General features: G+C 47.8%; 3 protein-coding genes across 3 annotated transcripts; 1 reads left to right on the top strand and 2 right to left on the bottom strand.

The window, feature by feature from the left end:
• Positions 1–10,711: 10,711 nt before the first annotated feature.
• On the top strand, positions 10,712–11,474 carry PtA15_13A458 (uncharacterized protein; the record flags this gene model as incomplete). Its single annotated transcript, XM_053162657.1, has 2 exons — positions 10,712–11,203; positions 11,313–11,474. The coding sequence occupies 2 exons, from the start codon at positions 10,712–10,714 to the stop codon at positions 11,472–11,474; spliced, it is 654 nt and encodes a 217-aa protein (XP_053026612.1).
• A 1,082-nt stretch (positions 11,475–12,556) lies between these two features.
• Positions 12,557–13,889, bottom strand: PtA15_13A457 (uncharacterized protein; the record flags this gene model as incomplete). The annotated part of the gene is made up of 7 exons (XM_053162656.1): positions 12,557–12,627; positions 12,691–12,795; positions 12,874–12,926; positions 12,996–13,319; positions 13,379–13,485; positions 13,560–13,706; positions 13,785–13,889. The coding sequence occupies 7 exons, from the start codon at positions 13,887–13,889 to the stop codon at positions 12,557–12,559; spliced, it is 912 nt and encodes a 303-aa protein (XP_053026611.1).
• A 103-nt stretch (positions 13,890–13,992) lies between these two features.
• On the bottom strand, positions 13,993–25,625 carry PtA15_13A456 (uncharacterized protein; the record flags this gene model as incomplete). Its single annotated transcript, XM_053162655.1, has 4 exons — positions 13,993–14,159; positions 22,043–22,490; positions 22,559–22,656; positions 25,385–25,625. The coding sequence occupies 4 exons, from the start codon at positions 25,623–25,625 to the stop codon at positions 13,993–13,995; spliced, it is 954 nt and encodes a 317-aa protein (XP_053026610.1).
• Between the last annotated feature and the right edge of the window lie 1,100 nt (positions 25,626–26,725).

The following is a 26,725-nucleotide window of genomic DNA, read 5'->3' as shown; positions in this document are numbered from 1 at the left end:
GGACTGGCTTTCATGTATGTGAACTGTAGCTGACAGGTCTGTGAAAGCCTCTGCACAGTCACTGTGCATGTGATATGTTGGAGATGTGAGCTGCATGTCATGATCCGGACAGCTTGTCATGTATATGTGACAGGACCTGCATGACCTGATGTGCATACAGGACCATGCAACCTGTACAGCTCTCATGACCCCAATTTTCCCGGGGTGAATTCCGCCTTGCTGCTCAAAATGTTCTCAATGCTTTAGAGCCAGTAAAATAGACACAATTTGCACTCCACAATTGCAACACTACACTGCTCCTGTGACAATTGGGGACAATCACAAACAAAAAAAGAAACAACCTAAGAAGCCAATTGCATACCCAACTTGGTGAGGGAAGTGCACCACTACAAGAAAAACTCAAAAAACTGCTAGCAGTTGAGATGTAGAAGCTCAAAGGAGGCTTGCGGTGAAACTCAAGCTATTCTCAAAGTTTATTTCAACCATAGTTGAATCAATGGTGGGCCGCTACGCTACACTACGCTACAGGGCCGCGTTAGCGTAGCGGCAAAAAGCGCCCGCCCATTTTGAGTAGCGTTAGCGCGCTGTTAGCGCTGCTACGCTGCGCTAATTTTCAGCGGCGCTAACAGCGCGCCAATTGTTTGTTAGTCTTAACGCGCCGCTACAGTCACTACGATACGCTACCAACGGTGGGTCACTACTTTACAGTTATTGGTAAAGTAGCGTTATCGTAGCAATTTTTGGTCACTCTACGATAACCGGACTGGTAACCACTGTGAAATATGGTGTGATATTGATAACATACTCAGGGAGAGTTTTTTTTTTTCAAGGAAGCTACGATATCTATGCGCAGAGCAGCAGTTATTGAGCAATAAAAGGCCATTTTAGGGCAAATTTGGCCTTTCATTGCTCATTAATGCGTTCATTTACCAGTAACAGCTGTATGAAAGGGCCATTTTAGGGCAAAATTGGCCTTTCATCAGGGGGGTTCACAATAGGATAAAAGTAAAATTTTAAAGTCAACTTTAAGGCCTTTAAATTTTTTTTTTGCAAAATCTGGCAAGACACATGGGATTGGGTTTCCGCTGACAATCAGCAGAGTTTCTTCACTTTTTAAAAAATTGTGCATAAAGGCCTTAAAATTGGCTTTAAAGTTTTATTTTTATCCTAATGTGAACCCCCCTATTACAATAACTTGTTAATTTACCAGCAACAGCCTTATGAAGAAAGGCCAGTTACAATAACCATGAAACGGCTATCCGCGCGCTAGCAATAACAATAACTGTGAAAAAAATAACTGAAGGTCGCTACTTTACTCTCCCGGCCTGGTTATCGTAGAGTAAAGTAGCGAACCACCGTTGACGCTACGCTACAGCGCTTTTAGGCTTTTAGCGGAAAAAAAGGCCTTTTTTTCAGCTAAAAGCACTGTGGCGCACCGTAGCGCGCGCTCTTTTGCGCCCTGCGTGTGTAGCGTTAGCGCAATTGCGCGCATCTGCGCTAACGCTACGCTAACAGCTAAATTACCTGCGCACCCTTTGCGCGTAGCGTTAGCGCAGAGAAGACGCAATTTGCTAATGCTACGCTAAAATTTAGCGGAATTCCGCTACACTACGCCACGCTAACGCTATGGTTAGCGTAGCTGGCCTACTGTTGGTTGAATGCACAGTCACTGTGCATGAAAGAGTATGATGTAATTATGTGGATTTACAATGGCAGTTACACAGAGTATGCCACATGTTAACCAACGGTGAAAAATATACAATACATGTATCTGTATCTGCCTGTATTTGTATCTGTTTTGCACCCAATACTATTTTTTTTTATCACATTCAAAGACCAATACTATACAAATTTATTCAAACTTTGGTATCTTGTTGCAAATACAGCCCAATCCAAGATACTGTATTTTTAATTTTTTTTGATACCTTTTCTGTTTACAGTCCACAGTGGCCAAAAAAAAGAAAATCAGGTTTTAATACTTTATTGATACAATACTATGGTATTGTATCTTCAGGTAGATACAATTATGGTGTTCAAAGTTGGTTTGCATAAGTTTATGCATGCATAAATCATAAAATCATAGAATCTTTTTTGCAGGGCATATGACTGTCTGATTATGTAATACAACATTTCCTCGCCAAAATATTTTTATGATTTTATGATTTATGCATGCAGCAATTATGCAAACCAACTTTGAACACCATAAATACATTTGTATTTACAATTTTGTACTTCTCAACAGATAAAATACACAAGTATCTGAAGATATTGTATTGTATAGTACAGCCATGTTAGAAAAGCTTGCCGGCTCGTGTGGCTGAAACGATTTCAGCGTTTCAGCCACAGGCCTGTACAGCTTCACTGTACAGGCAGACAAAACCCGTTCGGGCAGCCGGTTTTGCTTGACATGGGTGCCGGGCCGGGCGAGGGGCGAGGGAGGCAGGGGCGGCGAAGGGCCGGATCAAAGTAAAATCACTCCAGGAATCCAATGGTGGGGCCCTCAAGGCCCCAAAGTGGAAAACAAAGAAACTAGGTTTTTTCTTCCAATGGCATTCCTGACATACAGGAGCCATACAGGCTTTGAGGCTGAAATCAGCAGCCCAAAAGTTGGGCCTGCCCAAAAGCAAGCTTTTCTAACATGACTGTATCTGTTTCACCGTTGTGTCCACTGCTGGCAGTTTCTAAAGTTTTTCTTGTAGGGCACCACTATAAAAACTGTATGTATCAACTTCCCTCACTGACTGGCACAAGCTGGACATTGAGAGGAGTTTAAAATTACTTTGATGACTGGACAGACTGGACATTGAGGGGATTAGGGACTGCTTGTCTGTGGCTGGTGCAAACCAGTCATTGGGACAGGGCATCAAATGCCTCTGCTCAATGACACACTTCCCATAGTGGCCAGTCAGTACCTTCCATTGAGAGTGACACAATTCTCTCCTGGATGTCTGCAAAGACAGCTGATGTCAGCCTTCTGCTAGTTCAGACAGCACAGAGAGCCAACAAGGAGCCAAAAATGTGTCTCCTTTGTCACTGGCATGAAGCGCAGGCAGAAAGGAGACAGTGAATGCGGGCAATTCAGCAATAGAGCAGTTATCACAGCGCTGACTTACACAGCTGTTCTGTGATTTAGTTGTATTTCCACTTAACAGCAGGTAAGAATATAGAAGAAGGAGAGGTCCGCAATTTGGATCTCCCTTCTCCCATATAGTAAGGGGACTCTTTTGTGGAAGGAGTTTCCCCCAGAGTTTTTCTTGGTACTCAGCCCACCACCATCAGGGTGTTTCAAAGTTGGCAGATACCGCACCCAGGACTGAAATCAGGTTCCAGGAGCAGGAAAATAAATTCCTGCCAAATATGAACTGATCCTCACCCAGTTCCTGGGACTTTCTGGGTGTAGAAATAATCAACACCCCTAGAGCATCCCAAAAGTTTTGCACAAGATTAAACTCTTTTTTCACTCCAACCAGTGTGAGAATAAAGGCTGGTCAGTGGGTAGAAATGTCCATGAGCCGCCTTCTTCAAGAATATATGTGTCCGGGCTGAGTGATTATTGGTGTCTTGGCTCCACACTGCTACTATCCGCTAGCCTTTAGCGCTCCTCAATGTGCCTGATCTATAGTGTAATAATCCGCAAGTGAATAAAGCTCCACACTCCGCAAGTAATCCTGTAAGTAAAGATCAGGTCACGTAAAACTCTTCCAATACTCTAGTACGTCCGTAAGCGTAAGTACAATGATGAGTAGTAAGTTAGATGATAGAAAAGAAGGAGAAACCTTGTACCTCCCCTCCATGCAATTTTCCTTTCCCACCTGATCCCACAGATTCAACACTTTCCCGCACTAGTCTGTCAGCTCCGCCCGCTTTCCTTCACGTCACTATCTGTCAGCCTCAGAGATATTACAGGTATCCAAAAGGCTGCAATAACTCTATAAATAATTGTAAATACTTAAATTTTATTGCAGAAATGAATTCCTTGCCTTGCTTTAAGGGGGGTCACCCACTTAAAGTAACCCCCTATTCCTATTCCTTCATGTACAAATTGTATAATTAAGAATGAGCCACTCAGCGCGCCCAAAAAAGGATTACATACAAAAATTTAGTAAAATAAATAAAGTACATAAAAATAAACTACAGTATATCAAAGAGTAATATTAGTTGTGTAAAAATACCCCGTGAAAACATTATGTAGTCTTCTACTGAAGCTCTTTCACATGACAATTGGTTATAAACATGTCATGTGACAGAGTCAGGGAAATTAGACTATTGTAATACAAATAAATTGCCCACAGCCAAGCTTTGTTCACGCCTACACCTCCGGATACTCCCATAGGGAGAAAAGGACTTAGTGGTTGCGCCCACTAAAGTCCCCTCTATAAATAGAGGCCTATTTGGCCCTCAGGAAAAGATCCCCCAGACCATTCACCACCCAGAAACTGTAAGTTTGCCATGAATATTCTCCCCTGCTACTATTGTAGCCCTTTTTTCCTTTTAAACCACCCTTTGCACGCAAAATCCACTGGATTGAACCCTTTAAATCATCAAAAATCCCTTATTAGCATATTTAAAGCTTTATCCTTATAAGTAGTTGCCGTAAGACCTCCGCCTCTTTCAAGCAGCCAATCAATTTAAGCACTTACCACCTACTTTTTACGCCAAATTAATTCCCTGTAATCAATAATTATATCATGAATCCTTTCTCTGTTACAGAGTGTTCAAATCCTTGTAGTGGCTATATTTGCCATGTAACAAGCTTGGTAATTTATATTACCAGTGTTTACATCCGCACAGTTATAGTGCTAGGGCCCAAAACCCTTATTTTGACGGGTTTTTTGCCCTAAGCTTCATAAACAGAGCTGTCACTATCCCAGACTCCGCTCCTCTCCAACACTCTCTGTCTAGTCACCGTCAGTCAGTCTCTTGCCACTGCCTCCGCCCCAGTTCCACCTGCTTTGGCTGCCTTGGCTCACCTGCTGACCAGTCCACAAGTGTAGTCCGCCGCAGTCCAGCCCTGTCTTTCCAATCTGTGATCTACGATCCGTGCATTCCATCTGCGTGCAACTTTCCGTAAGCTTTCTTAGTGTGCTTTCTGACATCATCCTCAGTGCTTATGTCACCAGAATGCACTCTGTGCATTCCCGCCCGCGCTATCTCCAAGTGGAAATTTTACCACACCTGCCTATATGAATCACCACACCGGGTGTTCTTTGGTCACCAAGAAACCGTGAGAAGCTACTTCTACAAACCACATATAAGATCTGTAGATATGTGGAATACAAAAGTACCGGCAATGAAGGGCAACACACATTTTGTCCCCTCCATGGCCGGTGTGAGAACTTCTTTGGGATGGGTTGGCAGTCCTTTGAGGGGGAAATAACAATATGATATTCCGGCTAAGTAATACTACTGTTACGGGTGGTTTGAAAGACCTGCCCCTCTATTATACTACACAGAATTCTGACAACAAATTTATTTATTGTTGTGGTGTGACTTTATGATGGAGAAAACTTGTATGTAGTAGTCTCTATCAGACCTAGATCAGTTTTAACAAGTACAAGGTGTGTATACAACCTTAATATGGTGAGATGGGTGAAGAATATAATCAAGTGAGAATCTGTTTTGTTGGTTTTTATGGTTTTAGCAGAGTGAAGTGATGATGGAGTGTGATATGAGTTTTCTATGTTGATGCCTGATGACTGTGTTTCCGTGCTGATGGCGAAAGGATGACTGTTGACCACTGAGCTGGGGTGCCTGGGTGATGATGGAAAAATGGTGGGAGGAGGGCCTCCTTATATATTCTTTTCTGAGTTATTTTTGCTGGTGAGGGCTGCACTCGAGGCATTTCTGCTGGTGGTGACCCTGTGGATTGCACTGCCTTCTGCAAGGGGTGCATAACTTAAACTGATGTTCCGCATGACCATGTGTGATTTGTACTTTTTAAGGCAAAGTCCACCTAGGTTGGTTGCACTGCCAAAGTGGAGGCTTTCTGACCGCATGCATCGATGTAAGGTCCGCGCAAATCTGTTGAGTTGTTGAGTGGAGGCCTAGTTGCTGCAGTTTCCAACGCGCAGGTTGCGTGAGGTGATCTGTAGCTAATAGTGGAGGCCTGCCTAACTAGTAAATCTAACTATACTCTTCTATACATGCATGCCTTTTATGATTTATATGACTTTCCACCTGGGTATGGCCTGTACTAAACCTATAATTGTAACTAACTTCTAAACTAAAAGAGCTAGCTGGGTAGTTGAAGTGAGTGACTAGGGTTAAGTTTGTATGTAGAATCTATTTCTCTAATAATATTCTATCATATGCTAGTATTGTAGGCTGTAAGTTGAGGTTTTGACAGTTTTGTTGCACGCAACAGATCTGGATCACCACACCGGCATGCACAGTTAATCAACTCTCACACAGTAATCTCTAATCTATTTCTTGACATCAAGGGAAATTTATTGCCCCTTCAAAAATAGAGATGGCACTTGGCACCCGCCGGCAGGTACCTGTCACACTTCAGCACATATTTCTATGTGCTTGCAGGCGCCCATGGCAGGTGCCAGGGGTTCCATTTTAGTAAAAATACATACAGGGAGCTGCACACGCGCAATGGGTACCTACAAGCACACATAATTATGTGCTGAAGTGTGGCGGGTACCCGCTGGCGGGTGCCAAGTGCCATCTCTATTCAAAAACCAGCACAACCCTGCTTTGAGAGGTGTACACACTGCACTGTGGTGATTTAAGGTGCCCACTGGTGTCAAAGTGACAGGGGGGCGCAAGGAGTCCCGGATTTTGGGGACTATGCGGTTGCGGACTGCGGTTCCGCAAGGCTGGCACAAAGGATGTTTTTTGAGGCGGAGTGCGGAGCAATTGTACACGGCGCGGCGGCGGCGGAGCTGGACTGCGTGGACTGGCTAGTAGTGGTGGTGACTGCGGGAAGCCGTGGCAGCCAAAGCGGGCTACGTCAGCGGGCATAGCTGGGGTGGAGGCAGCGTGTGGGATACCGGCATTGTAGGCTAGACAGGGGCAGGGAAGCTATGGCAAGAGGAGTCCAACAGCGGGCAATGATGTGCGGCAAAGTTGACAGCAGATTTGTGTGGGAACCAAATGGACAGATGATGCGCGTGGTTGTGGGAGCGTGGCTTGGCTTGGCAGATTGAGTGCGTGGCAGGCAGGCGGAGGAGGATGGGTTTCTTTCTCTCATGTTTTCCTTTTCTACAGAGGGGGGAGGGAGTTACTTGACGGACATTCATTATGATTATTATTATTCTAGTACAGATTCTCTACGTGCGGGGATTTTCACATACTTGCAGCAGAGTTATTTGACTTGTGGAGTTTTTCTCTTACTGTATTTACGGCGGGTTTTTCTATGTACTTGGGGTTACTTATACATCACTTTACTTGATTTATTATGGCTATCACGTCTCTCCACTCCTTTTCAGAGCAGAACAGATTTCTCCAGTTCAAACAAATTTATCCGGGAACAGTCTTGTAGCGGTGGTGTCCTGCCAATTCTGCGCAGTGGCCACTTTTGCTCACCACAGCACTTGTTGCCGGGCACATGTACCAGCTATCAAGAGCAACCAACTCCCCTCAATGACCGGAACAGACTGGTCACTGGGAAATAGAAACCTCTCTCAATGGCTGGAACTTTTGCTGGACATTGGGAGCATCACACTCACCTCAATTGTTGGTACAGCCCATTCATTGAGGATAGTACATACCTCTTGATGGCTGAAATAGGTATTGTCTAGCAAGAGTAACTCACTCCTCTCAATGGCTGGCACAACCAGTCATTGAGAGGAGCCATGTCAACAACCAATTTTGCCTACCAGCAATGGCAGGTGCCTCTCTTGATGACCAGTTTTGCCAGCCATTGACAGGGGTGTGTACTCCTCTTGCTGACCAGTTATGCCTGCCATCAAGAGGAGTGAGTTGCTCTCAATTGCTGGTACCAGTTTTGGCCATCAGGAGGTATGTACCTGTCTCAATGAATGGTATGTGCCAGTCATTAATGTGAGTGGGCTGGTACAAGTTCCACCCATTTAGAGGGGTTCCTAGTGTTCTTGATGACTGCTCTGAGACTGTGCCAGTCATTGAGTTGAGTTGAATTCTCTCAATGGCTGGTGGAAGTTCCACCAATCAAGAGGGGTTGCTTTAAAGATCGCCGTCAGGACCCGCGGGCGGGTACCTGGCACCCGTGCGCGGGTACCCGCGACCTAGTGTCGGGTACCCGCCCGCGGGTGCCGTGCACGGGTCCGGGTGCGGGATTTCTGGCAAAAAAGCACAAGGTACCCGGATACCCGCCAAAAATACCCGCGCCAGGCGGGTCTTCATGGCACCCGGGTACCCGCTTTTACGGTCACCGAGGGGGTTGATTCCTCGAGATGACCGGGACAGATTCTGGTCATCAAGGGGAATCAGCCCTCTCGATGACATCGAGAGGAATAGTACAGCCCTCTCGATGACCGCATCAAGAAGAATCAGCCCTCCCGATGACCGGGATCTGTCCTGGTCATCGGGAGGGTTGTTTTCCCTCGATGACCGGGACAGATCCTGGTCATCGGGAGGAATCAACCCCCTCGATGACCGGGACAGACCCCGGTCATTGAGAGGAATTGAACTCTCTAGGTGACCCGGACAGATCTCGGTCATCAAGGGGAATTAGCCCTCTCGATGACCGGGACAGATCCCGGTCATCGAGAGGAAACAACCCTCTCGATGACGGGGACAGAACCCGGTCATCGAGAGAAAACAACACTCTTGATGACCGGGACAGGACCCGGTCATCGAGAGGAAACAACCCTCTCGATGACCGGGAAAGAACCCGCTCATCGAGAGGGTTGTTTCCTCTCAATGACTGGGACAGACCCCGGTCATCAAGAGGAAACAAGCCTCTCGATGAGCGGGGTCTATCCCGGTCATCGAGAGGAACCATCACTCCTGATGACCAGGATCTGCCCCGGTCATCGAGAGGAAACAACCCTCCCGATGACTGGGACAGAGCCCGGTCATCGGGAGGAACCATCACTCCCGATGAACAGTCTGTAGCTGTCATCGAGTGAGGGTGTTGGATAAAAAAAAGCAGAAGTACCCGCGGTACCCGCAAAAAGTACCGCCGGTACCCGCCCGCGGGTGCCGTGTACGGGTACGGGTGTCTGAATATCACAAAAAACACCGCGGGTACCCGGACACGCGGCGGGTACCCGGGTCCACTTGGCGATCTCTAGGTTGCTTGATGACCGGTCTGTGCCGTTCATTGTCTTTGATGATGTGTAACAAGTTCTTAGATGGACGGTCAGTACCTGCCACCACATGCATGCAGGTGCCAATGTTTGCTTGGTGGCGGGGTACAGATGGGTGGATGAGGATGGGTACATACACATCTAACTTATCAAAGTCCCTCCCCATGCGGGAGGTTGGAGTTCGGAGTTTGGGTGGTGGTCCGGGGGGTGACTCATTTGGGTGGAGCTTAAGTTTGGCTGGTGGCGAAGCCACCCCTCCCGCAGGGAGGGACTTACGGCTAAAGCAACTGTTTGGGTGGGAGACCACCCACCAAAAAGTGATGGAAAATCACTCTTTGAATTTTGTAGCCTGCAGCTTCAATGCTGCCCCCCCCCCCCATTATCGGAACTTAAGCTGCTTTATACTTTGTTGATTTTTTGAGCTCATCACATCAACATCACATTTTCCAAGTTTTTTTCGATAAATTTTTGTAAAGCCCACCCAGACTCAAGACGGCGGTCTTCACAGGCGGTGCCTGGCCCCGCAGGCCTGTGCGGGTCAAGTTTTTGTTTCTCTTATTTTGGCTTTGCTTGTCTGCTATGCTTTTTCCTTTGAAAATCTGAGCTGACAGGAAGGAAGATGAGGTGCAGGTGCCTCTGTTGATGCTCAGGACCTCATATGTAGCTCGCATAACGAGCGAGCTACAGGCTCTCAAAGTTGAACCAGGATTTTGCCTGATGGTCTCAGGCGAGCACCCCCGCTTTGGGTCTAAGTCCCTCCCTGCGGTCGGCGGCACTCTGCTCCGCAGAGGAGGGACTTTGTTAAGTTAGCATACACATGTACATCAATAAATAGAACAGTGGTCAGTGCGTGTGACCACAGGGGTGGAGGTAAAGTTATGAAAATTGTGCAATGTGTATTCAAGTTTGCCAGGTGCATGGTACCAAATAAACTGCTGATGGCACTTCAAACTTTACCTTTCTTAAATGGTTCAGACATCATTCCTTGGTAAAAATGGTAGGGAAAACTGGCTCTGAGCTTACTTTTCACATGTTGTATTGCAGGGAGGTAAATTGCAGGTTACACCAGTTTTCCAAGCTTTGGTACTGCTTGATACTTAATCATACCCTGTTCCCCTTGACAGCAATTGGCCATTAGTGGTCTGCACCCCCTCGGCAGGCTGTATAAAGTGTAGGGATTTCTGTCCTGAAACCTATAGAACCCTACGCTTGAAAAGGTATTGGCCCATCTAGGGTACAAATTTTGGGCAAATCCCGGTTTTGTCAGCACCCTCCTGGGGGGCTTGCCCTGGCAAGTCCAATTGTCCTTCGAGACCCCCGACCGAAGGGGTTAGTCTCCCGAGCCCACCCGAACTCGATTTGTTTTCTAATCTCAACCAAAACTTCGCAAGCCACCAATTACCCGCCCTGCCATTTTTCAAACCGTACGGCACACAAAGAAACGCAGATCTCTGCAGCGAGGCGACGAAAAGATGCACAGAATTCGAATCGTAAAACGGGTAGATCGGTTGTTTTCTCAGCGACTTCCGCCGACCTGCGTCGCCATACATCACCAGGCCGGATCCTGCCGAATGAAATCTGGAACATCATCCACTGACCAAGACGAGAAGCTTCATCCGATATTCTCGAAGACCAAGCCAGCACCAATACCGTCATTCAAGACGGATCCATACCCGATCCCCCTCCAGAATCCAGCCCATCCTACCACCCAAAAGGAGGCTAAGACTAGCGTCAACCAGGAAATTTATCACCAAATCGACCAATTGAAACAGCTCGAAGACCAGCATGCTGAATCCTACAACGACAGTCTGTCGGCATCCACTATCGATAAGCTCCGTGCTCGATTGGTCTATCAATCCCGTAAACGTGGAATCGTCGAAATCGAGCTCCTCCTGTCCACTTTCATCGAGACTCAACGATGGCTGAAAGATTGGGATTTGAAGCAATTAACCCAATACAGTCGTGTGAGCATCTGCTCACCAACCGATACATGCCTTTCCTCGACTCAAAGATATGAAGAAAAAAAACTTGATTGACTGACGATCATAACATTTTTTTTTTCATCACTCCAAGTTGTTGATGCTACCCGACTGGGACTTATACTATTACTTGGTCAAGAAACAAGACCCTCCTTCGGAGTCCGAGTTCTTCAAATCTGATCTGCTCGACCAATTGCGCATCCATACTTCGAACTCCAACAAAACCGTCCGGATCATGCCCAGCTTGGAGTCCTGATCGCTCTTTTTCCCAATTACTTACACGCACCTCACAGATCTATGTATATACTGTCGTCTGTCTCATTCAAGTGGAGCACGAGGAAAACACATATCCTCAAAGCAAGTACGGCCAGCTTAACAAAATTTTACTAACAAGCACATCAATAAGACTTCCCTCGGGTTTTCTTCTTTCATCATCATCATCATCATCATCATCATCATCCTCATCATCACTTCAATTGTGAAAAAAATTGTAATTGTACCCCTTCAGTTCTGTCTTCATATCCCAAGATCCTGTCCACGCTATCTTTATACAGAGTGAAGGCCATCTGCTTGGAGATCGACTTCAAATGAAAAGTATTTCATTCTGGGGATATATGTAATCATACAGTGTGTGTCAGTCAGTCTACTTTGCATGCCCACCTCCAGTTTCAGAATTCGATTCTGGCCCATCATTCCTAAAAACACGTGAAAAGGCTTCATAATTCCACTGTAGTATGGTAAGAGCTTGCTGGGCCGCCTAGCCGCAAGCGCCCTGTGCTACTCGGACATTGCCAGCTGCCATGTACTTTTTCAAGAAAGGCACCAAATGCTGCTCGACAGGTTGTCATAGAGCTTTTACGAAAGGAAGGGAAGTAACTTGCTGGAGTCTCAATTTTAGCCAATACAAGTTGTCGATGTCAATCAAAGGTTTGTGAATGATTAGGATAAACGAATGAAATCCTTAAATGATTATGACTACATATCATCTGGAATTATTCAAAATAAGATCAGGCGGATCACGCTTTGATGTGTAAAGTAATACCCAATGTTTTGACAATCTTGTAGGCTCTACAAATTAAATGAGGGAGTGTTTGGAAGGTAAAACCCTAGAATGACAGAGGCAAAGAGCAATCTTTTGCGGATGCAAACAGGCAACAAGAAAAAAAAGTGAATACGTCCGGTAACAAACGGGATCTTAACAGTAAGAGTGTGAACAGTAAAAGTAAGATATAAACAAGCTGGGTACTGTCGTCCTAATGCGACGTAAATCTGGTTTGGGACTGAAGGGTCAATTATAGAACAGGTTTTGGTACAGGCGTCGGGTGTGGGCTCTAGAGTCTAGAAATGAGACTTTGGTGGTATATTTTCCTTGTCCGTCTTTGTGCCCCGGGCACACTGAAGGCTACAGACTTCAGACGCGCAAGTAGAATCGGTCAGCGGCTGAGATAAGTTGGATGCGCTGCTTGACTTACAAAATGAATTGAGGTAAATTCTGGGGAGGATGCCGTTTAAAATGAATGATGCGAGGCGACATATCTCTTGTCCATGAATGGACATTGCGGGTATCAAGTGGGGTACTACACAAAGCCAGTAAAATCAGCATTGTTCTTTCGAGGTTCTGGTCTGTTAGGGAGTAAATGTTATAAGCAGCTCACAGGCTGGGACTAAAAGGGATAGCAGGGCTACGATAAAGGTCAGTCCAAATGTACTGTCGACAAAAGAATATCAGCTCTTCAACGCTCTGTTGAGATCAACATCAGATATGAAGTTTGGCTACCTGACGGTCAGAAATAGCAACCGGTGCAGAGTAGTTGCCAGTGATTGATGGCGAATAGGGCTTCGATTGTGATGGACGGCTAAAATCATTGCAATGCTGATTGTACCATCCGTCAAACAAGTGGCAATTAACCACATGTTATAAAAGGCCAAGAACACAACGCTGATTACGGGTGGGGCTCCAGGTGGTGTTTGACTCATATTTTCGAACTCCGCGCCTGTTCCCAACCCACCCACACAGCTGGCTATTGCAAAGAATCCAATTGCAATGGTCCACCATCGAGAAAGCGTTGGCATGGCTTGAGTGAGACAAAAGTAATGGTATCTGATCATAAAAGTGGGGGTCAGGCCAAGACGGGAAAAAGGTAAACTGAAAGTCCTCACTGAACAGTTGCGGCTACGCCGACAGCTAAACACACTTCGAGAGAAGTGTAGAGGAAAATCACGGTGTCCTGGCCGAAAAGGTAAGAGCGGAAGGAGTAAAACATATACTAGAAATGGCTCGCACTTGCCTCAGTAATATTCAGAAGTATTCAGACATGATCTCTCTGTGGTTTTTACTCACCCACATGTCCAAGGCAATTTGGACCGAATGTATTGACATCCCAACAGTTGCCAGACGGAACGACTGCTGTGAGCGCTCTGAAGCAGGTCTCAAACAAAAGTTGGCGTACTGCACAAATGCTATACAGCTCAGGAGAGTAAAGGCTGGCTGTAGAAGCCCTAAAAAGCACGTTAGCTGCTGTCTCTTGTGAATTATCCATGTCCAAGTGCTCAAAGTGATACTTACGACAACATAAACCGAGGAGTCGAGGTTTACCCGAGGATTCATCATCTGGGGGCCAGGATCGGAGGAGTCGAGAGCTGAGAAGCTAGGATCGCTAGAGGAAGACATCCTGGTATTTGTTTACGGTGCTTGATGCCGATAATGGGTTCGGTGTGTGAGTGAATCACCTAGAAGCTGTTGAAAGACAAAAGGAAACTTGAGCCGTTGATGGTCAAAGTGACTCGCAATGCTTGTAACCAAGTGCAGCCAATTGAGGACCAACTCGACCTTCCCCCACATGCTTTGGGGAAGAAGGAGCTATGAGTAGTTCCGAGGGGTAGACTACGTTGCCGCGGATAGTCCTGACTCCAGCTACTTGGTCAGCGCTGGGACCGGGACCTAGCTGGGGAAAGAGTTTCCCCTCTCAATCCCTGTCCAGTATAGCCTGAGTTAATAATTTTGCAGCAAAATACTCGTGCGATGGATCAGAAGAGACTGGACATTCTGCCAGTCCTTACATGCTTGCTGAAGTCTTGGGAGCATCCAAAATCATCAACCAAGATCAAGAGAGAAAGAGGGTTACGTACCACAATGAATGATCTCCCATCAAATCTGAGACCCTCATAGATGTTGATTGAGACCCAAAAATTCTAGATTTTTGAGGGAAATCTAGCTTTTGGGGCTCTTCATGACGCGTCACAAACAAGGGCACTTTAATATGCATCAACGGACAATTTATTCCAGAAATCATAACCCAAAATAAACAACGGCACTTTGTTATCCAACAAGAGACAATTGATTCCAGAAACCAAAATAAAGACACTATAACCAAACATGTATGTATCTATAAGGATGAGGTTGTGAACCAATCAAAAAATTGGTGAGTTAACACTTGAATAAAAGGCAGAAAAACTTCAGGTGATGCAGTAACTGGCCCTGTAAGAAAAAAAAAATCAAAAACTGGAAATAGATGAGAATTTAAGTTCCCCTCATATTTCCATCATCTGATGATTCCTAGGGTCAAATAGTATTCTTTGTGATTCTTTTTGAAGATGAGTGGAGAAGACCAAGTCAAATATTCAAGAATGATAATCATGTGGATTAATTTCTTAACCAACTTGGAACAAATTTCCTTTTAGCTTCCTGCTGTCGGGGCGCGTCTCTAAAGTGGCGACGCCCTGAATAGAAATGAACAAATGGTGAGTTCCTAAAAAGGAAAACACGCTCAAACTCGACCGCAGAGCGGGAGGAGAAAGCCGCGCCTCCGGTGGAGGGGCTGGTAGAGCTGAGTCGTACCTGAACCTGAAAAGGTTCGTGAAAAGAAACTCTAGCTTACCGGGAACGGTAGCGAGTGGAAAGAAGCAGAAGGTGGAGAGAACTGGTAACGGCAGAGGGAGAGGTGGTAGCGGAAGAGACGGCGGAGGCGGAAGCGAGGAAGGTGATAGAAGGACGGGTTTGAAGATGTAAAAGGAAGTGAGATATAGCTAGATGAAAGCCCCGGTCGTTTTGTATCAAACAAGGGTGACGGGCGTTGTAATCTAAAAAATAATCTGGTCGACCTTTCGTGGGGCGGAGGCCCCAGGTCTCTTATAGCCAAAATACCAAGGCCGCACTTTGGCGCCGTGTTTCCACGACGCTTCTTGTTGAACTACATCCACGCGTGCATGGATTGTACTCACTCGAGCTTGACAACTAAATCCACGCGTGGATTGTGCTCACTCGAGCACGACAACTCGTGAGTGTTACCCAGCCGGGTATGACACTCAAAGGCATTCTACTCAGTTGCGTACGCGCGCGCACTCGTTGCCTTCTGCGCGTGTTGGGGCAGCACTATGCGCACACAGTTCTTCTGTGGTGTGTGCCGTGTCAGCCTTGGCGCTGTCTGGACTAGCCAAGGGCTGACATTCGCCCCCACAAAAAAGCACGGCTCTGATAGGAGTTGTGCCGGGGTTGCGTCGCTTTGTGGCGCGAAATTTACGCAGTAAAACATCGGCATTAGCAATGGCCTCCTTCCGGAGCCACTTATCATTGTCTGCCGTCAATCCTTTGAACCTTGTCAGGTAAAGACAACAATCTTGACCTTGGACACGGGTCATCTTCTCGTCCAAGATCCAAAAAGCAACTTTATCCGAATCTGGCTCCGCCAGCGTCTCAGGTACCACGGGTGGCGGAGCCTCCCGTTTATCTCCTGGGACCACATATTTTTTCAGTAGGCTAACAGGGAACGTGGGGTGCTTGAGGTCGTAGCCCTCCGTCAATATAACCTCTACTGCGTTCCGCCCGTGGAGAGCTTTCACAAAGAAGGGGCCCACAAACATGTCTTTCAGCTTGCGGTTACCCCCCAAGTTCTGAAAATTCACGGTTGATACTAAGACACGGTCGCCAACCGTTATGTCGTGGTCGCAATGGGTCTTGTCCCAGCGTTCCTTGTTGTACGCGACTGCCTCATTCAAGCAATTGCTTGCCTGTGTCTCCGCCTTGAGCATCATTTCTTGAAAGCACTCGGCTGAAGGGTGTAATGTCACCGCCTTGCTGAGCACTTGATCACGCGGCATATGCGGGATCCAGCCGCGCTCAAGTTCAAAAGGCGTTTTACCAGTACTCGCGTGTATGCTAGAGTTGTAAGCGTATTCCAGCGCGGGTAACAGGGAGACCCAATCATGAGTGTATCCCTTGCTATCCTTGAATTGAAGACCAAACGCGCAGTATCTTCGAATCATATCTTCTAGCGTCTGAATCATCCGTTCTGCCAGGCCATTTGTCTGCGGATGATAGGCCGTAGAGAATGACAACTTAGTTCCTACCAGTTGGAACAGGCTTTGCCAAAACTCCAAAGTAAATTTCGGATCGCAGTCCGTAATTATTACTTTTGGACATCCAACGTCATGGATGATGTTATTCCAGAAGATAAGTGCCACATCCAGGGCGGTATTGTCCTTGTAACACGGCAGGAACCGTGCGCGTTTGGAGAACCGGTCAACGACTACAAGAACTGCATTGAAGCTATCCTTTCCTCCAGCAGGCAGCGCTGTTACGAAGTCCATGTTAATAACTTCCCAGCGCTGCTTGGGTTCCTCAATCAACTGGAGGAGCCCAAACCTCTTGCCTGTGGCCCAATTCGCTTTTTGACAGCGATTGCAACTGGAGCAGTACTGCTCAACTCTAACGGTCCATCCCGGCCACCACGCTAAGACTCGCAACCTCTCCACCGTGCGGTCTTTGGAAAAGTGGCCGGCGGCAATGTTATCATGACATTCATGCAGCATTTTCTGTATATGGTCCTTGTCGACTAACACCAGTGCACAGTGATTTCCGGTGCGGTGATACAGCAAACCGTCCAAAAGTATAAAACGGCCTGCGCTGAAATTCGCCTTCCAGGGTTCCTCTAGCTGGGCCACTAAATCCTGTTGCGTGTGCTTTGAGCGCAGTATTCCTACTAGAGCCGCCGTGTTACGATTACCTTCATAGCTACGTTCTACGGAGTCCCAGAATTCATTGGACAGACCGCTTACACTAATAGCCATTATTGGCACCTCCCTAGGAGAGTCCTCCTTGTCTGCCGCGGGATTGTCTTTGTCATTAGGAAGGGCCCATCGCGACAGCCCGTCGGCGTTCTTATGGACCAAGCCATCCCGGTGTATGATAGTCATAGAGCCTTGCCATTCCTGGATGGAGATCTGCCAGTGCATCATATGGCGGCTAGGCGTTTTCATATTAAGCAACGACTTCAGCGCAACACAATCTGTGATGACGGTGAAAACACATCCATCCAGATAATAGTGCAGCTTTTCTAGGGCCCAAACGAGACACAAGCACTCAAGCTGTGAGGCACCATACCGCTTTTCCGAGTCTTTCAACTGCCGAGATATAAAGCAAATAGGGCCTTCCTGCTCCTGGTCTCCAATCAATTGGATTTGGTGCAGGGCTGCGCCTATGCCCTCCATACAAGCGTCTACATACAGTATGAAAGGCCGTTTAGGATCAGGGTGAAAAAGCAGGGGTGCTGTGGTCAGTGCTACCCGCAGCGCTTTATAAGCCTTGATCCTCTCCAGGGTCATCTCAAAAGCAGCGTCAGGGCTGCAGATTTTATACAAGCAGGAAGCCATACGGTTGAAATCCTTGATATGCAACCGGTAGTAGCCCGCAAATCCAAGGAAGGACTGTAGCTCTTTGATATTGACCGGTATGGGCTTCATCAGTACTGCCGCCACCCGGTGTTGATCAATGCCAAGGGAGAGACCATTCACAATATGGCCCAGAGCTTTCAATTCGGAAAACCCAAACAAGCACTTGGTGAGAGAGATCTTCATCCCCATGCAAATAACACGCTGGAGGATAATGCAAAGCTTTGCCACATGCTCTTCCCATGTATCCGTAAATACTATGATGTCGTCAATATAGATGATTAACCAGAGTTTGCTCAATTTCAGCCGGAATTTGGTGTCCATCATGCGCTGGAAATGCGATGGCGCATTTTTGATCCCAAACGGCATGCGGAGATACTCGTGGATCCCCATGTGTGATATAATGCGTAGGAACTGCCTGCTGTTCTCGCTGACCGTGTTCTGATGAAACCCCTTGAGGACATCCATGCACGTGATGTATTTTGCACCGTGCAGTTTAGTCAAAGACTCCGTGATTTTAGGCATGGGATACCGGTCTGGAGTGGTATACGTGTTCAGGGAGCAAAAATCACCAACGAGCCGTGATTTCTCCTCGTTCCATGCAATTATCACCGGAGTTGTGATTGCAAATCCCTCATTGGAACCCACTTTGCGGAGTATGCCCATCTTGATGAGCAAGGCAATGTGTTCCTCTATGGCCGCTCGAGTTCGCGGGCTGGCCGGGTACGGAGACTTCTGCAGGGCCAATGGATATGGTTTGTCGACTGTGAGGGTGATCTCAACCTCGTGCCCCCTGATTGACCCAAATGGCTGATCAGCAGTTGCAAAGGCGCACTTGTTATTGGCCAGGGCTCGTGACAGCTCGCCGCGCTGTGCCTTGGTAATATCCCCACTAATCTTTGAGTCTCGTAGGACTTTGTCCTCAAACGTGAGATCATCACCCTTATCAGCTGATACTGCGTTGATTGTCTCGTCGAAATCGAAGGTCCGCTTCCCAATTGTGAATTGTTGCTTCTCCGAGTTGATCAGTGATATTTTGTAATGAAGCAGATAGTCATTACCAATAATGAAGTACTTAGCTGCCATGTTATCCATGACAACAAACTTGATTACCATCTTGATGCCACTAAAAACAAGTCTAACATTCACCACCCCGAGTGAAATCAGAGCGCCTGATGCGCTACAAAACTTCCCGGCCTGCACGGGGAGGATAAATTTCTCCCATCCCGGACAAAATCGAGAAAGGTAGCCTTTACCCACCACTGACCTCATGGCCCCGCTATCCAACAGGGCCATGCATTCCTTGTCACAGCACGTCATCTGCACCAAATTATTCCGGCCCCTCGCGTGTCCCCCGGCCTCCAAACTATCGGATATAGCACCAATGATGGATTCATCATTCTCAGGGTCACTACCAGCTTCGTCGCCCTGGCTGGCGTCGTCGCCGTCTCCCACATTATTAACATTCTTCTTGGGGCAGTTGCGCGACGTGTGACCGGTCTCTTTGCATGAAAAGCACTTGATGTCTGACATCGCAGGCTTGGCCTTGTCTGGGTGTGCGGCGGGGTTTTTAGTGGTTGGGGGGGAAAAGGGTTTTGGGGGGAACCGCCGCCTGCCTAGGCGAGTCTTATCGCAGATATCCTCTAGAATGTTTATAAAGCTGCTAAGGTCTGCGTCCGGCCGTCGCATCGCATTCTTGGCGGCATATTCTACCTTGTTTTCCATAAGATTTAGGAGCTTGAAGTTAATGGCCTCCTGGTCGATGCCAGGCTCAAAGCATTGTAGGCGATTATACTGCCGGGTCACCCATTGGGCGGGTGTGGTTTCTCCTGGAACAAATTTGTCTGCCGAGAAGGCGTCCTGTTTCTTTTGTTTCCAGGCAGAGTGCCCAAACTTTTTACAGATCTCGGCTTTCCAGAACGCCCAGGTAGTATTCTGGTGAGTTAAGCGCATGGTTTCATACCAAGACAGCGCGGACCCAGTGAGCATAGTAAGGAGCTTGAGGACAATAACCTCGTCATCTATATGGCTGTCATTTTTAGCAGTGTCAATCCACCGTACAAACCGCAAGTGGTCGTATTCGCCGTCGCCAGAAAACGTTGGCCAGTCTGATTTAGCAATGGCATTATTAAGCCTCTTCTTTAGTTCAGGATCAATCCCCTCCTGCGCATATCTAGGAGATTGGTGTTCAGGCTGGGGGAAATGAGGCGGTGTCTGCTTGTATTGATCAGACTGGCGTAGCTTAGTGACTGAGTCGGTAAGCGCGGCTATTTCTTCCCTAAGCCGAGCCCCTTCTGAACAGTATTGACTCATCATACGGTCAATTTTGTCACTAAGCTTAAGAAAATCAGCGCGCTGATTCTCGCTCTGCTCCTCCAGTTTTTGCTCAACTTCCGCACTAACGCTGGAGGCACCCAAAGGGATGTGCGGGGATGGCATGGTAGCAGTAAGACTCCCCACGAGCTTTAATTTGGCGAACTTCTTATCAATATGGGCTGACATTATAGCGGACAGGTTGCATAACATGTCATCCAGAACGGCCGTCTCCCTGGAGAATTCAATCTCGCGCAGAATTGCCCTGTTCTGATCAGCCACAGAGGACAAGCGGGCGCTGACCTCCTGTATCACTTGTATTACCTTGCTGTTATCAGGCAATCCACTGATCACTTGAGCTACAGCGGTGTCAAGAGCTGTCTGGACAAAATTTCTCAAGTCATTCTCGCCTTTCTTAGGTTCATCTGGGCGCGTAGTTCTCACAATATCCTCAATGGCGCGGATCCTCGCCGCCAGACGATCAAGCACTTCTGTCATATAAGTAGAACTGGACAATATGGAATTACTAGTAGTATGTATTACTGTAAGGGAGAATTTAACAGCCTTAAACTGCTCATTGACAAAATCTTTCACAATCTGGACATTATTTGAGATACGGGAAGAGATGTCTTTGAGCAAGGACTTCGAGCAAGGGTGAAAGCGCTGCGCTTCAAAAAGCGCAGCGCAGCGTGAAGCGCAGCGGTTTTGGTGGCCGCTGCGCTGCGCTGAAAGTAGCGGCCCCGCCCGCTGCGCTACCGCTTTTTGGGTCTGGCAAGAAGCGGGGACCCGCTACTTTCAGCGGTAGCGCAGCGGAACCATCGCTGCGCTAGCGCTTTTTAAGCTGGCCGCGTAGCGCTCCCCCGCTGCCAGCCAAAAAAGCGCAGCGCAGCGCGAAGCGCAGCTTGTTTGGTGGCCGCTGCGCGGCGCTGAAAGGAGCGGCCCCGCCCGCTGCGCTACCGCTTTTTGGGTTGGGGAAAAAGCGGGGCCCCGCTATTTGCAGCGGTAGCGCAGCGGGACTGGCGCTGCGCTACCGCTTTTTGGGCTGACCGCGCAGCGGTTCTCCGCTGCGCTGCGCTAAAAGACCGCTTTTTTGTAGCGCAGCGCAGCGTTTCAGCCTTGCTTCGAGAGGGACGTCAAAGACATATCAATGCAATCCTTTATGAGACGAGAATTACCGTCAGTAATCTTCTCCAGCTCCTTGAACATGCGGTTCAACACACTGCTCACCTCTAATAAGGTCAGTTGTTGTGCCCTTGGTTCCTGGAGCGTGACTGATCGATGGCCTGATAGCCTCCCTGGATCGTCCTGCCCATGCAGAACAACTCCGCGTAGATTGACGCCTTGTAGTTCTGACGACCCCGCATTCTGCTCGGACAATTTCCGTGGGCTTGGGTTGGCTGGGGCGCTCCCGGTGGAATTGCTTCTTGGTTGGGGCGTGCATAGGCTTGATGGCGGTTTCGGCCGCGGTTTTGTTGGTTCGCCAACCTCGCTGCCCGGTGGTTGGGGCGCGTGGATGGAGGAGTCCAACCCTCGGTTAGAACCAGCAAGGTTTCGCGGCCGATCAACTGCTCCAGAGTCTGGTGGGTCGCCGTTGCTTGGTCTCGCAAGATTCCCATGGCTTCCTGGTTTGCTCCCGCCAGGGCTTCCAGATACGCCTGCTTGTATCTGAGGTGAGTTTGGAATACTAACTCCGTTGTCGGGCTCCAGTTTCGGCGTACTTCCGCCGCGTTTAAATTCACCCGGGGGAATGAGGGCTGGTTGGGAGGACCTAGTGGAGGATGCACGAGAAACGGGTTTACTACTGGTTTTCTTGGGAGGAGTCATGATGGATGGGACTGGACAAACCTTCACCGATGGTGATGATATCTATGCTAGCAATGGACTCAGATTGCGGCTGTTCTTGGTTCAGATTATCGGACCCAACGCAAGGATTATCGCCAACCAACTGTCGTTCTATCGCTGCGGATGAGGCTCCTGGAGATGGCCTGGAACGGACGTCGTCTATGAGACGCTGGACGACGGAGCTAGCCCGGAGAACCGAGTTCCCGTTAGAACCAGTAGACGAAGCCGCAGAGTTGCGCAACTGAATCGGAGCTCCTAGAGCTGGAGCGGTAGCTGCGCGAGTGCTGTTGCGAGCTGTGGCACCTGTGGGATGGAAAAGCCGATCAAAAAGATTGCCCACACCGTTATTTGCCTGGCTACCTGCAGGATCGGCTGGGCCTGGGTTGTTAATTGCCCCGGGAGGCGCCGAGCTTCTTGTCGAGCGGTTAGAAACCGCTTGATTACGTTCGGACTGTAAAAATTAAGAAGGGAAGTCTGACGAGTCAACACTAAAGTGATGATTGTCAGTTGCAACGTCACCTTGGTGAGCGTTCTTAGCGGAGACTGCGGCTTACTAATGACAATGGGCAGTTTTCGATTGTCCAACAACGCAAAAAGGTTGGTTTCGAACTGGGTTTCTATCAAAGAAACTAACAATGTAAAAGGACGAGTATCAGTATTTGGATACTTGTAGGGTCTGGGAAAAATTTCCCGATGAGGCCCCCAAATGTTGGGGCGCGTCTCTAAAGTGGCGACGCCCTGAATAGAAATGAAAAAATGGTGAGTTCCTAAAAAGGAAAACACGCTCAAACTCGACCGCGGAGCGGGAGGAGAAAGCCGCGCCTCCGGTGGAGGGGCTGGTAGAGCTGAGTCGTACCTGAACCTGAAAAGGTTCGTGAAAAGAAACTCTAGCTTACCGGGAACGGTAGCGAGTGGAAAGAAGCAGAAGGTGGAGAGAACTGGTAACGGCGGAGGGAGAGGTGGTAGCGGAAGAGACGGCGGAGGCGGAAGCGAGGAAGGTGATAGAAGGACGGGTTTGAAGATGTAAAAGGAAGTGAGATATAGCTAGATGAAAGCCCCGGTCGTTTTGTATCAAACAAGGGTGACGGGCGTTGTAATCTAAAAAATAATCTGGTCGACCTTTCGTGGGGCGGAGGCCCCAGGTCTCTTATAGCCAAAATACCAAGGCCGCACTTTGGCGCCGTGTTTCCACGACGCTTCTTGTTGAACTACATCCACGCGTGCATGGATTGTACTCACTCGAGCTTGACAACTAAATCCACGCGTGGAACATGCGCGTGGATTGTGCTCACTCGAGCACAACAACTCGTGAGTGTTACCCAGCCGGGTATGACACTCAAAGGCATTCTACTCAGTTGCGTACGCGCGCGCACTCGTTGCCTTTGGCGCGTGTTGGGGCAGCACTATGCGCACACAGTTCTTCTGTGGTGCGTGCCGTGTCAGCCTTGGCGCTGTCTGGACTAGCCAAGGGCTGACACCTGCAGTATTTTTTGACAATTTTCTATGGAGTCTTTGATTACCCTGTGCAAAAAGAAATAATCTGCGTGATTCATACTTTCAGAAATAGTTCTGTGATATTTTCTTTTCAGGTTCTCAGCATATTCTTCAATACATGGAAGAACCTTTTCTGCATGTCTATATCTAGCTTTAGGTTCCGATTTCAAAGTCCAATAATCTGGCTTGTTCAAGTAAATGTCATGTCAGAAGTAAGATTTCATATAAGTTGAGATGTTGTTTGTTTCTGCCAAGAATTCAAAAATTGAGGCTGAAGATTTCATTTTATTTTGCAATTCATTTTTTATTTGTTCATTCCGGATTTCAAAGATTTCCTTACCGTTGCCAATGTTGTCATGGAGAAACTGCAGCATAAAAAATGCCAAAACTCTTGTTCCTTGTCCATGCCAATCCACCAGTGACATATCTTCAAACAGAAATAACATGATTAGTTTGTGGTAGGATTTGTCCAGTTTTTGGATCAACTAGAGGACAAGGTGGCTGCGCCGCTGCAGCGCCCAAATTACCAGCTCAACTGTCTACTCTGTCACAGTAGCTCATGTATTCATGCTTTTGAATTCTGAATGTTTAGACATTCTTGAGATATTTGTAATTCAGTTTGATTCATATGTGGTGCACAACCAAATACCCTAACAATAAACAACTTCACCTACCTACAATTGCCAAACATCATTTTTCCATCACGCAGGAGGGGTTAACAACAATTGAAATTTCCAAAACCTTAGGACACATTTTTTTTGAGGATATAGATCACAGGAATGATGATTTTATTACTGTGTATAAAACCATGTACTTCACTCAGATACTCCAGCCAGGAAAGTTGTGATTGGAGCTTGGTGGGCTTGGTGTTGTTGAGGATGTGGCTGGTTGAGGCTGACTGGAAGCGGTGGGAGTGGAGGGTGCGTAGACCTGGGAGATGAGGAGGACAAAGAGGGGCCGAAGATTTTTTGTGCTGCTGGAGCAAGGGGAGGTAGCAGCTTTCAATTGAGTTGAGTGAGTGGTTGTCTGAGAGGACAAGTGCCTCAATTTTCTGCTTGAGCTGGCCAAACTGGGCTGTCAGCAGCATGAACAGGTCCACAATTGTCTACATAAATCAGTTCAACTCCACGGTAGGCCAATGCTTGCTGCTGGCTGGGGGACTGCCTTTGGCTGAGTGTGTATGTATATACTATAGATATATATATATGTGTGTGTGTGAGTGGTGAAAGGAAAATAACTGGGCGGAGGAGGAGCTTAGGCGCCAAGGCTTTCTTGGATCAACATGATGGTGGGGTGCGCTGGTTCTGTGTGGTTGAAAGCAGTGGGGTTTCAATGCCAATGTGTTTGTTCATGCCCAGACCTATACAGAAGGGAGCACAATGAGAATGAGCAAGGTGAGCAAGACAAGCCGGGCAGACAATGTCAAGAAGTGCTGACCTTGAGTATGCTATTCCAGCCGCCTGTAAAAACTGTCATTTGGTCAGAAAAGACACCAAGACAGATGAAACGGTTCTCATGGCTGGCCAGAACACCAACTCTTTTGCCCTTCAGCGTGTCCCAGACGTTGCATTTGAAGTCGTCCTGATCACCATCGTGATGTCTTCCAGCCGGGTAAAATCACATAACAGCAAAAGCTCTTGGGTCTCTGTGTCTTATTTATTTTCTTGGGGCGCAGTCGGCAACGTAGACAGCAACTTGAAGAGATGGTGGTATGAACCCGGCGGGATATTTGATTGGGACGTGCCTGCAATACATAGCCAAAAAAATAACAATCAGTCAATTCCCGAGTTGAGTTTGAAGATCTCTTTTGAATAGCAGACACCAACATAGCAGAAAAATAAAGGAACTTACTGATCTTGTTACTGAGAATACTATCAAGCATGACCCGGGCTATCATGGCCGCTCCAGCGCGGCCATAGATAGCGCCATTGACGAGCATAGCATGGGCGCCGAGGAAGACGGAGTTCACAGTGCGGAGAATGGGACCAATGGCGGCAAGGAGAACATAAGTGCAATGTATGCCCTTGCTGCACAGCAGCTTGAGAAAGTTCCTCGCCTCGTAAGCCGGCCGTGAGTCCACTAAAACCACCATAATTTCACTCCTTCCTGGGGGGCTTGTAGAAGGACTGTCTGAATGATCGACGAGCTGAAGCACACCAAAAGGTAAAAATAAATGAGATAACTGCAAGATTGAGCCTTCTAGTGAATTTCCAATCACTTACTTGGCGTACGGCATTCTCTTGTTGGCACACTGCTTGTCCTGGACGGCTCTCCGCTCCTCTTTGCTCATCTACTTCATGCTTTGCTTCGGGGTTTTAGACTTCCTGGCCGGTTGCCGTTCTCCCCTAGTGGAAGCCGAGGGATCACCCAGATTCACACCGACTTGCTGCGGTCGTGCGCTTTGTTGGGATACCCGCAAAGAGGATCCTGCCTGAGGTGATCCTGCAGAGCATGTTGTTGTGTGTGTACTGATTCAGCTCGCGGTCAGCCCTCAGGTCAAACAGCCGGCACAAGGCGTCTTCCGAGTCCGTCGCAAATGCATCCCTGTTGGGAAAGAAGCAGGATTGTGGTGGACAAGCAGATTGTAATGAGTTTCAGGATTGAGGTGGTTGGACCGGGTAAAAAAAAGCAGGGGGCTTACCATACAGCATTGATATCCAATTTGTACCCTGTCTTACTGGATAGTTACAGTTGATTGGCGGATGGCCAAGACGGCGGAGACGGTGCATTGTGGGGTCAAGTTGAGCTGGAAATGGCGTAGCTGTGGCAACAAGTGCGGCTGGATCTGGCAGGCCCCAGTGGGTTACTAGTCGCAGATGGTTGTCAACAATAGGTGGAGTTGAGGGGAAGAGATAGGCTACCCAGGTATCAAGTGGGATATAAAAGCTGGTCCTCCCAGTGGGTTTGATTAACCCCCAGGGTGTCCTCTGCCGCTGTACTTCCAGCGTGCGGTTCGCCCTCAACCCCTCCGCTGTTGCACTTGCGCATTTTGAGGGGCTCTACTCGGTGGCCCCCCTTTGCTTAATGCCTTCAATGCGGCGCGCTGGGGGTCATCCTCTCACCATTTTTTAACCCTGCTAGACAGGGATGGATGGTGGGCCACGGTGCATCAGCTTGCTGATTTTGGGTGGCTGGGTGCAGATTATTGCTCTGTTTTTGGTTGTTGTAATATTGTGCTTTTTTTGTTGATTT

This window comes from Puccinia triticina, chromosome 13A, assembly GCF_026914185.1.
Source record: "Puccinia triticina chromosome 13A, complete sequence".
In the NCBI taxonomy this organism is placed as follows: domain Eukaryota; kingdom Fungi; phylum Basidiomycota; class Pucciniomycetes; order Pucciniales; family Pucciniaceae; genus Puccinia; species Puccinia triticina.
This window is presented reverse-complemented; position numbering and strand designations above follow the sequence as displayed.